Source organism: Numida meleagris, chromosome 1 (genome assembly GCF_002078875.1).
Source record: "Numida meleagris isolate 19003 breed g44 Domestic line chromosome 1, NumMel1.0, whole genome shotgun sequence".
NCBI lineage: Eukaryota > Metazoa > Chordata > Aves > Galliformes > Numididae > Numida > Numida meleagris.
The window spans coordinates 48,919,031-48,931,324 of NC_034409.1; the positions used below are offsets into that span (position 1 = coordinate 48,919,031).

The 12,294-nt window shown below is 47.0% G+C and overlaps 1 protein-coding gene across 1 annotated transcript; it reads right to left on the reverse strand.

Moving 5' to 3' along the window:
• HEBP1 (heme binding protein 1) lies at positions 5,059–11,447 on the reverse strand. Its single transcript, XM_021376875.1, has 4 exons — positions 11,274–11,447; positions 10,558–10,696; positions 8,846–9,026; positions 5,059–7,562 (listed from the first exon to the last, which is right to left on the reverse strand). Exons 1-4 carry the CDS (start codon positions 11,349–11,351, stop codon positions 7,391–7,393), a joined length of 570 nt encoding a protein of 189 aa, XP_021232550.1. The 5' UTR covers positions 11,352–11,447; the 3' UTR covers positions 5,059–7,390.

A 12,294-nucleotide genomic window follows, 5' to 3' on the forward strand; every position in this document is an offset into this window, starting at 1 on the left:
TGGCCCCAGTGTTGCAATATTTTTTCCCTGGATGCCTCCTCCCCCACCCCCAACTCCTACCCTTTCCTAGCACTTTGGCTGCTGTGTAATGTGACCGGGCACCTCCAGAGACAAAAAAGGTACTGAGCAGGACAGTGAGAAATCCTTTCTGCTAGCATCTGCTCCCTTTTAGCAAAGCCAACAAATGCAAGAGAAGGAAGAGATGCTCAGGAGCTTCCAAGGACACAGGCTTGCTCCTCTCCTCACCTTTTCACCCACTGATGCAGAAGCTTTGTCTCCACATCAGTGCTGCAGTGGCAAGTGAGATGGATGACCTGGGTCAGGAAGCAGAGTTGCAAGAGGGGAAGCCAAAGAGCTCCATCCCCACCTGCTCCTGTGAGAGCCAGTTCAAGTCATGACCAACCACTGCCCCTAACTGGCCCAGAGCTACATTTCAGCCACTAGATTTTCATCACATTCATGTCTCCACTTGAAATCTCTTTTTATTTTTCCCCTAAAACTGTCTTAAAGAAAGAAAGGAGGAACAGGGAGAAGAAAGGTCTGCTCTGACATCTACATTTCTTAGACAAAAGTGTTATCTAAGTTACCTAAGATGCAGTTATCTAAGATGCTACAAGCAACCAAGATTTCTCCTTAGAACAAAACTTGTGGGCTAAGTTCTTGTTGATTGTTTTGTCTGTTTGCTCAGCACCAATTTAAGATAAAATTATGCATGTAATTTTATAAATGCTATTTATAAGACTGAATACATATTATGCATATTTTGTGACAAAATGGATCCATTTTTACCCTTATGAAATGACAACTCCCAAACACTGAATAATCTCAGAGAGGCTATTTTTATGGCACTCGTCGTTACATTTGTTGCTGAGTAGCAGTTCTCTGTCTATAGCCATGGGAATAGGCATCATTTTTAGCATGTCATAATTCTGGGGCTGGATTTGTTCCAGAAGAGTTTGTCATAACAGCAGGCTGAGCAATGGCTATTTATGATAAATGAGCTTGTTGATTGTGGGATTTTGGAAAACAATTGTGTTTACCTCCACATCAGAACTGTCTGGAGAGCCCCCATCCCTCCCCCTTGCTGCATTGGCCAGGCCAGGGGGCTGAGGCCTCAAGGAAACCCTCGGGTGGTAACACTTGGAGTGGGCATCTGAGGAGTGTGGGGCGAACAAGGCACTTCTTGCCCTGAAGGTGAGGTTTGGAGGTGGAGAAGCACGTATCATCAGACCAACAGATATGTCTGAGAGGAACAAAACTGCCCCTGGGGCACTCCATGTGCCTGAAACCATAACTGCTTTTTCCAGTTATGTGGGCTCCATGCCCTGTTCCCCCATTCATGTCAAACACTAAATCCGCAGGATGGCCTTCATCATTTTGAAATGAGCTGGGCAGGTTCCCTGCAGGAGGGTGCTTCAGGCCAGGTTCCCAAGACACAGTATCTGGTAAAATCAGGGTTTCTGTTTTCCCCTCCCTGGGGCAGAGAGCAGTGCTCAGAGCAGTCTCAGAGCTCAGGATCAGCCCTCCTGGGGAGCAGCTCTGAGGATATCCTCAGAGGAAGAGCACCGCTCTCCACAAAGGCGTACACTGAAGTCTTGTGCAATGCAATTGGCAACACAGCAGGAGCAGAGTCATTCTGGTGTTTTCCCATGTATCACCTCATTTCAGTAACTACTCCCAGCTACCATCCCTTCCCGAGCACCCTGGCTAAATAATACTACAGTTCATGGGAGACATTTCAATGGAACAGCACATGATGATTTGGAAAGATGCTCCCTTGCAGAGCTGACTCATAAAGAACACTGAGAAACTCAGTGATTAAACAGCTAGAAAGATCTTCCAGCAGAAAAAAGCATGTCTAAAATTGTCAAGCTGTACGCTGCTTTTTATTTCTGTACTTTGCTTTGGGTAAGAGTTTCAATTGTCTCATTTGTCTGAATATGATGCACGTCAGATTTCAAATCCTCTCCTCTCTTACTAGCAGCAGTGTTTAATTCTGTTACTCTTGTTCTTCACCAGCTGCGTGGGAAGGTGGCTGAACTCTTTGTCTCATAGAAGAAGATGCTTCAATTGCTTCTTCAGACTTCAGTTAGGAAAGATCTTAATTTAAACTTTAGGGATATTTAAAAAAAAAATAAAATAAAAGCCTGGACTGGCTTGGAAAGCTCTGGAAAAATACTCGAAGGAGAACAGTTGCCATGGCAATGCTTCTCCATTTTTCCCTTGGGATGACAGAAATACATGTTGCAGACAGCTCCCCACCCACCGCACACCTCACACAGACCCCAGTGCTCAAGCACAGACCAGGCACAAACCCACTGAGCTTCCAGGTCCAGCTGGATGGTGTAGTTGCCGACCAAGGGCACCTCCCTTGGTTCTTGGCCTGGAGAGCAAGTGGGATTGGTGGGGAGAGTTCAGCTTGAAGTGTCCAGCTGCACTGGCTCGAAGGGCCACAGCAGGGGATATAAAATAGACACTGATCCAAATCCCGTGCTCAGCGCGTGGCTCTGAGTCAATCCACATGCCGGAGGATCTAAGTGCTCAAAGATCCTGAGGCACCTAAATCCCAGCTGTGTCTTTTGTGATGTTTCACTTCCACGTTTACCTTTGAAAAATCTCCACCTAAAATTCGGTTCCTGAACCCATCTTCTCATCTGGATTGCATAAAAGATATGTCTGAGGCTGCCCCAGGATATAGAGCCGCCAATCAGCCAGACCCAGAGCTGTATTCATAAAGAAGAGTGAGGCTCCTTCCAACTCATTCACCCATGTTTCTTCGCATGGAAACTGGGGGGTGGGCAGGAACTAGTGCCAGGAGAGCTGCACGCACCCAACTCTCGCCTGGGCATGGACTCAGGATGTAGAATTAGACACCACGTTAGAAACCAAGTGGCATTTGCACTGACCCATCTTCTGCAGCAGCTCCCACAGAAGATGAGGAAAAAGGCATCTCCCATGCCCAAAATCTGTCCCGTGCTACAGATTCAACTGAGAGCAAAGCAGAAAGATTATGAATGAGATGACAAAACCAGCCTGCTGCTGGCATCGGCACTGAGCAGAGACGGAGCAGCTAGACTGGAAGTGTTTCATCCATTACTGTCAGAGAAGTGACTTTTGTCACTGATCCTGCTCCAATAAATCAAGCTGCCAAGCAGTTTTATGGAGGCGTTATACATCCAAAGACACTTAAGGTCCTGTTAAAAAAGATGCATTTCTTTTTTAGCTGAAGTGCTGTCACAGAAGAGAGTCACTGTTCAGAAAGCTACTCTAAGAGAGGTATCATTGTAATTACAGCAAAAAGGGACGATGCGAGCTAGGAGCCACCATCTCCTTCCCTTGTCCCATTGCCTTTGAGCAGCCTTGCAAAGCTAAAAACTTGCTACCAGAAGCACAATAGCTGCTCATGCACCATTTGCCATGGTGATTGATGAAAATGGTGAAATAATGATGTTACTTCTCCATTCAACATAAATCAACCATCCCTTCAAAGGGACTAGAGCATTGTAAACCTGCCCACATTTATAGGGACAAACTTAACCAATTAGCTCTTTTATCAGGGCTGTCATCTTCTTAATGCAGTGTTGGATATATTTAGGCATGTATCTGCAAAAGTATTTATTTCCACAGCTAACAAAGCGATGATCATAGCAGACTAAAAACCTTGGTCTGCACATGTTTGCCCTGTCGCTGTGTTTATATTAACAAGTTTTTCTGTGACAGAAGAAGCTGACTAATAGATCAAAGCATTGGGTCCACTACATATATATGACCTAGATACATATACATGCACATATGCACATATAAACACACACACATACATATATGTAAAAATATATAGGGTTTGGAGGTTCAGGGCAGATGGAGACTGCTCTGTCTCAGAGCTCTCCTGCCCCAAATGCATGAAGCTGATGCTTTTAAACTTGGCTCTGTTGAAACATGGCCATCCCTGTGGCTGTCCCCATTGCCATCACAGTACCGGTCCACACTGCATGGGGCTCACCACACCGCTAGCCCCATTTATCACCGCTAAGTTGGGAGGGAAGGAACACTTCTGAGTGCAGGCACCGCTGAAGACGAAAAGCATTGCAGCTATCAGCTCATTAGCAGCATGGCTGCTCCCTACCTGGCACGCAGAGATAACCCCCAGCCTGACCTCAGCTGCCCAGGAGGCAGTGCCAGCTGCTGCAGAGCACCAAGGGTTGCAGGAGAGGGGCACAGGCAGATGAATGACGCTCACTGTGCTCACCCCCTGCACTCAGATCCCACCAGGCAGTTCCCCAAGGCACAGAAGCATCAGTGCTGCCTTTCCATTTCCCCTGCCCTATCTTATTGCATCCACGCTGGTCTTGGGTCAAAAATCCAGACAGCACCTCTGACTTGGTAATGCTGCTGGCCCCAGCAAAATGAGTTTGTCAGAGTGCCTCTGATGGCAGTGTAGCATCTGGCTGTCCAAACAAACACTCACCCAGTGACAGAGCCATACCCAAGAGCTGGTGACCCTGCTGCCCACTGAACAGAGTGTCAGCCTGCTGGAAACCCTTGGCCAAAGAGTATTTCTGCCCTTCCACTTGCAAGGAACTCCTTCCCAAAGGATGAAAGGATCCCACATATAGTAAGCTTACACAAAATTAAACGGACAACACATGGGATAAAAAGTTATCTAGGTCTAAAACACACACGGTAGCAAAAATCCCTGAGCCACAACATACTAGAGACTGGAAGAGTATTTAGAGGAGGTATCAGCACAGAGTTGCATCGATCCTGTATTCTGTCTCAGGTTTCCTCTACTGCCCATCACTGGAAAATACATGGACTTTCGCATGACAGCACATACAACAGTTCTGGACAGAAGGGCATGTTGAAAATCATAGTCATGAACATCTGCCTGAATCCCAGCCCTAAGAACACACAAGTGAACAGAGTGTTCCTCATGTGAGCCCCCTGGTTTTCCACACTAGCACAAAAAATTAGTAGAAGTTTTCCAATGGCTGAAAGCCACAAAAAAAAGATTATATCATCCCATCTCATACAATCAGATAAGGCAAGGCCACACCAGGGTACCTAAAATAGCAATTTATTGGAAAAAGCATTACAACTTCTTACAGATGTGAGGTGATTAATACCCCAAACTGGCAATTTAAAGACTTCCAAATCAACAGCTCCCACTAAGCTCACAAAATCAATGATCAGCAAAACCGGTAACTCACATTATTGTATTTATTTAAAATTCTAGAAAATGCACACAGAACACAGGCATCTCTGCTTGTATAGGAAAGGCAGTTTAGTTCACATAAGCTTTTGATATCCGTAACACTGTTAATGAAACTTTACCCTGTCTGCTCAGTGCTAAAGGCCAGCAGCGGGGCTGCAGAGGCAGAGCTTCCAGACCTGCTTGCTTTTGGGTCAGATGTCCTTGCTTTCTGTTCAGAAAACATATGCATGTTATGAAAAAATAACAACAAAACCAGCTTCCTTCTGTACCTCGCTGCTGAGATGTGCAGCTCTGTGCATATCAGGTTTATGACTGATCTTTCCAACATCTGAGATTTCACAGCATAAATTTTGAGTAATTTCAGGATTACAATCATTGTCAGTAGCCAGAAAGGACTATATCCACGTGACTTCCAAAAGCAATTCTGGAATGCATAAACAGGGCAGAACTACACCCCTCCATTCCACACCCATGCAGGTAAAAATAGTTTGTGGTGAGAACAAGACCCTTTGGCTTTGGGGATGGCCTTAGAAAAGCCTTTGCTTCTTAAATAAGTCCTTCACAGCCTACCATGCTTCCTGATTCCTTGATTTCCTCTTTTTCCTCATGCTGTAATCATTAGCCACGGCAAACAGCTTTTCCCTTGCTTTTATTTTTTGAAAACTAACTACTCATCTACTTTTGCAAGTCCTGACCAGCTGCTCTTGCACACAGGGAACTGAAACTCTCTTGTGAGGTCCACGGTGAAGTTCTTACATGGCTCAGCAAAAGGGAAAAGAAAAAAAACACCAGAACTTCAGGTTTTCTCCTGTTACTGAGAAGATTTGTTCTCAAAAAGAAGGCACAGATCACACAGCTCAGCTGGCCAGAACCCAGGACATCATCTGAACAATTCCTTTCAGCTCCAGAGGGAAAATGTCTTTTGGAGAGCACCTCAACCCTGAGGCACTTTAGCATCAGAGGAGTGCACCTTTTAGCAGAGCAAGGAATTGTACAAGTATCCATAGTGGTACAGCATGTGTGTCACCACTACAGGCATTCTGCTGTCTGCCTGGCACAGAGCTGACAGCTAAAATGCTGACTTGATGCTTACCAATGAAAGACTGACAGAAATCCTAAAACAAGACCCATCCTTACTATTCTACCTGAAGTTTCCAAAAGGCTGCTCAGTATTTGATGTAAACCCATGTTTTCAAGAACAACCAGGCTTTCCTCCTTCTTTAAAGACAGCTGCTCAGAGTAGCCCTTTTGAAACTCACTTCATTTAAGGTGAGGGATCTGCACTTACGGACGTTCCACTAGATGCTCATCATTCATCAAATGCACCCTCAGAGGACAACTAATAGGTACCTGCTTTTTTCACAGTCTGTATTTTTCTAATTCAATTAGAATACCACATGCATTTCAACTTTGGTCCTTGCGTAGGCTAGTTTTAGAGCAGCATTACACACAAGTAACAGGAAGGTGATGAAATGATCTTGGTGTCTTACTCGTCAAACTGTCCAGCTGCTAGCTGAGAACAGAACGTAATCTAGAATGCCCTACTTTAAACAGAAGGGACAGCTGCGAACAGAAATCTTCCTCCAAATAACTTTTTTCAGTCAGATGACAAAAATGTTGCCTTCCTGCACACTATAAGAAAACATAAAGGATGCTTATTTTCACTGCATTGTTTTAGTAGCAATGCTCATGTCCCTTTACAGTGCTTTTCACATGGCACAGATAAAAGCAGCATCTTACTGCTGCATCAAGATCAAGATGATAAAAAAAAAAATACCTGTATGCACTCTCATCATATTCCCCTGCCTGCCTCAGGTAAGACTAATAGCCTGCCAGCACTTGGACGTGACTCCTGTCAGGAACCAGTCCTGGTAATTGATTACTTCAGCTGTCTCAGCATTGAACTTTGGGAGCATGAGGAAGATAAAAGCAAGCCACTGTGAGATCATGAGAGTCTGTGATTGAGAACTTGGTCTGCAACAAAGGAGCAGGATCATCAGGAGAGTGTGCAGTGTTCTTTCTTCTAAAACGGTTAGTCCATAAAAGACCAAGGCATGGGTGTGAAGGGAGAGGATAATGGCTTTCTGCCTCTGCCAAATTGTTAGTTTATTTTGAAGAGAATAGAGGCAGAGTGTGGGGAGCCTTCAGTGCAAGGCAGCATTACTGGGATCCAGATGCTCACTCTTTTACAAACCAGACCTCATTGCGTCGCCCGTAAGGCTTCATAGGTGGGTCGTAACCATTGCAGAAGTAGAAATCCTTGCGGTACGCAGCTTCGCTTCCCAGAGCAGTCTTCAGCTTGGCAGCGTAGTTCACATAGTCCACCTCTTTGGCATAGCCACCAAACTGCCTGCAAAGAAACCAAACATGGAGAAGTGCTGAGCAGTCCTGGAAGAGCAGGGAAAGGAAGGGAACAATGTATAGATACAATGTATTTAGGAACTCATTTTGATCCAGGTCCTGCCAGCACGCACTGGTGCAGGCACTGTTCTTTGGGAACCAGATCACTTTGTCTGCCGTAGATCAATAGTCTCAAAGGTTACACAGCCAGGGTAGAGTTGATAGATCCCAAACAGACCCATGTGTATCAGTCACTGGAACGGGCCTGCCCTTTGAATGAGTGCCGTATCAGAGGAAGTTTCTCAGAGCACAAAGTTATCTCTGTGTCTGCTCAGTCTATGGCACTTTCACCAATACTGTCAACAACCACATCCACTGGGGTGTGAACAACCACCTTCTGGAAGCAAGATTGAGAAGGGAACCAAACTCTAGTTAAGACAAGGAAAAAGGGAGGCAGGGCACAGAGATATTAGCATGTTATTTAAAAGGGGTGAGCTGGAACTGGTCTGCTTTATGCTTATCTCCCACCAACAGAAACTGTTTCCACATCAGCCTACCCCTCATAGCCCTGCCTTACAGTCACGGTTTGAGACAAAATAGCCTGTTACTGCAGCAGGAGCCCACACCCCCAGCAAAAGGCCAGTAGCAGTCACAGGCATGGGAGGAGCCAGCAGTCTCGGACAGTTCAGTCAGCCAAAATAGTCGGAGCAAAGAGTCAGAGGTACATCCCATGGTAAAGAGCTTCTTGCTACTGTGATGCTAACTCAAGTTCAGCTTAAGTTGGTCAACAGCCAAAGACATTCTAAAGTGATTTGAAGCAATGCAATGGCTGCTTGTAGCCATGATGGACTCTGGCACTTAGGCTTCACTGACTCCTGTAATCTGATGGGAACCACACTAAGGGGACATCCTTGATGACTAAGAACCATCTTGATCCCAGAAAATGGGGAAAAAGATGGTTTTCAGAGATTATAAATGACTCAGTCCCTTCATATTCACCCTCCCCAGCTCTTCACCTCCTCTAGAGAAACAAAAAGCCTTTCAGGGCTAACCCCTACATTTGTTTTCTTAATAAAAAAAAAAAAAAAAAAGATCCATATTCCAAATCTGTGCAGCACGAATCAGGACAAGAAATGACATAAACCACCTGCCTTCACAGTCTAGAAAGATCTCTCTACTTCCTACCACATGAACCCCTTGTCCAGCAAGTCACTGGTAAAAGCAACACTGTCCCTCACAGCACCCTAAAGACCTCAGCACTTGGGACTGAAAATCCCAGGATGCGTTCCTTACGTGGAATAAATGGTCATCCCTTGTCTCTCTTCAATCTTAATGCTTTCATCAGTAGGACAAGGAGGACTGGCTTGAAACTGGTTCGGGATTCGCAGATAGACCTTCACTTTCTGCTGTAAGGAGCCATCTTCAGCAGGAAAAGCAGTGATGGAGACAGGAGCAGTCATGCCCATTCCAGCGCCTGAAAGAGAGGCACAGAAATCACTACAGAAGGCTAGGTTCTTGGGAGCTCAAAGCCTTAACAGAGCTCAGAAAAGATAATTTTGGTTTAGGAAGGCTCCTCACCGTGATCTCTTTGTACAGTCCAGTTGAGAGAGTGGGGTTCTCTGAGGTAGGCAGAAGAGCTTTTAGGTTTTTCCTTGCACCAGATCTCTCTCTTTGCTTTCTATACAGGGATCCTGGGAGGTAAGGGTCACCAGTGACCTCTGGATGGCTCTTCATTAATGGTCCTGGTTTCGTGGCTCTCACTATATGGCTCACATTACTGAGACACTCTCTTCTAACAAATCACCTCTAACACAACAAGGCCTACAGTTCTGGTGCAGTGGCATATTTGTAACTGAAATATTTTAATATATGAGTATTTACAACATTATCATCTGCACTTAGTGGTTAGGATATAATCAATACTGGGTGACAGAAGCTTTCTCCTACACCTCTCCAAATGCTTCCAGAGATCTAACAAGTTCCAGCACCCCAAAACTCAGAGCCAGCCTGGCTTTCAGCAGCACTGCCCATGCTCTCCCCCAGTCCGTACTGTAGGAACAGCACACCTCTTGTCTACTCATTACTTCTAAGAGGTACATGGCACTCAAGAACATTTTTCTTCCCTCTTTTTCTTTCAGCAGTAGTGAACCTACAACCTTCAGAATCAGGCACTGAAATGGCCAAGATCAAGACATCCTTCTCATTTATTTGTACACTCCGATACCATACCTTTTTCCATACCATGTTATGGAAGGTACTCTTTCCTCTACAGCAACAGTGATCATCACCTTTCTAAAACTGTAGGGCTGTAAATGCCTGTTCCTTCTCCACTCAGCTCCTATTCCTGTACAGACTATGTAACTCCTTCTACCACATGCTTGAGAAAGGTATGAAAGTCAATGTATATGCTTTAGATCTTCTCTGTGGTCTTATCATCCTGTTACGGATGATTACCGATGCACATACTTTAGTAAGCTGAGAATTAGAGGCAATCACCTGGAAGCGCCATTATAAAACATTGCAAAGCACTATTAAAAAGCAAGCTCACTGTTCATTACCCTTTCATGAATAAAAATAGCCAGAGTATACAATAAAAACTCAAGGTCATAAAAGTTATCCAGCCGCCTGCAAGGGCAGGCTTCCTAGGTGTGATCACAGAACCAAAGCGTTCCGGTCACCCTGGATTTCATCAGCTGCCATACAACCAGCGGGTTGTGACAGGCACACACGTGCCTGTCCTTGCATTATCCCAGCAGCAAAGTAATACAGATTTACTTAAAAAAAGCAATTCTTGTGATGTTATCCTCAGAGAGGAAAGAGAGAGCTGTGGACTCACAGCAAGACCTGGCTGGGCACCCTAACCTGTGGTAAGTCGATTGTTCTCGAGGAGGGACCGTGCTCACCCTAGACCTCCAGTGATGTGGCCACATGGACTGCAGTGCCACCTGCTCTGTCTACGGGGCTCCCATTGAGGAGCCACCACAGCTGCCCAGTGAGCATCTCACCTTTGTCATTGCTTCCTCCGACATACTTGAGGAGTTTCAGCGCTGCTTCCTTTGAGGCCTCATCAAAGGGCTTCCCCGTCACCTCCACCACAGCAAACTGCCCGCCTTCGCACTCCCTCTCCTCGTAGCTGAGCTGCTCCTGAGGGAATTGGGATTGTTCAGTCTGGAGGAGGCTCAGGGGAGACTTTCTAGCTCTCTACAACGACCTGAAAGGAGGTTGTAGCAAGGTGGGGGTTGGCCTCTTCTCCCAGGTAACAGTGATAGGATGGGAGGCAATTGCTTCAAGTTGGGCCAGGGGAGGTTCAGGTTGGATATGAGGAAAAAGTTCGGAAAGAGAGGTACTGCACTGGAACGGGCTGCCCAGAGAGGTGGTGCAGTCACCGTCCCTGGAGGTGTTCCAGAACCGTGTGGATGTGGCACTGAGGACATGGTCAGTGGGCATGGTGGGGATGGGCTGGCGGTTGGACTTTGTGATCCTAATGGTCTTTTCCAACCTTAATGATTCTGTGATTCTGTGAAGGCGAAGGACGAGAAGGGGAAAACGAAGCAGCTGTCCCCACCCTTCCGAGCCCCCAGGCAGGCATTGCCCCATACCCTCGCCCGGGCCGCCCAGCCACCGCCGAAAACCACCCGGCTGCGCAGGGGGCGGCCCCGGCAGCACCCAGCGGCCCCGAGCTGGGCCCCAGCGCCCGCCCGCCCGCCCGCCCCCCGCCTACCTTCTCCCCCTTGCTCAGCACCCGGTAGGGCCACGTCTCCACAGTGCTCAGCAGGGAGTTCTTGATCATGCCCAGCATGTTGCCGTCTGGCCCGCCTCGGCCCGGCCCGGCCCAGCCCGGCCCGTCAAACCCCGCTCGAGGTGGGAGGGCCCGCGGGCGCTCCGCCGCCCGCAGCACGCAGCACGCAGAACGACCGCCAGGGTGCGCCCGCGGGCCACGGCGGGGAGGGACGGGTCCGGGGCGGCGGCCCCGAGGGTGAGGGGGTGGGGGTGGCCGAGCGGGGTGCAACGCTGGGCGGGCACGGGTGTTCGTGTGGGGGAGAGGAGAAAGCTGGGGAAGGGAAGTACAAGGGAAGGGAAGCGCTGACAGAAGTGTGTAATGCTTAGCGTGTGTCCTTACAGAGCAGAAAATAAGACGATAAATGTGACATTAAAGCATTTCTCTCTAGAGAGAGAGACCTGTGAGCAGACAAAGCAGTTCAAGCGGCTGGACGTGACCATCTGATCCAGCCTGACGAGGGCTGCCATGCTGTGAGTGACAGGAGCTGCTATCCATGGCGACAAGGCCACGGATCTGGTCATTTACCATTTGTGTAATTGGGTTTGCTCACCATTATGCAAGAAGTTCAAAATCTGTAATCTATGTTGCATGCTGCAACTTGCTTGTTGTTCTTGTTTTGTTTGTTTGTTTTGGAAAAAAAAAAAAAGTAATTTTCTCCCTTGAGATGGGGAGTTTTGCCAAAAACACCAATGTGCACCTGTCAGCGTAGGAAGAGATGGTCTGGGTCAGAGCAGATATGTATCTCGCCCAGTCCTTTGCCTGTGGTAGAATCTACAGGTGGACATCTATGTAAAAAGTAAAAGCATGCAGTGATCGGGTCTGGCCTTCCAGCTGCAGCCATCTCTGACTGAGACTTCTCTGGGCCAGAAATCCTGTCTCGCTGTTTCAGACAGTCCCGGATGGATTTAATATAAACTTATACAAGTTTGGATTGCCTGATGAGATGCTCATGTCTGAAATA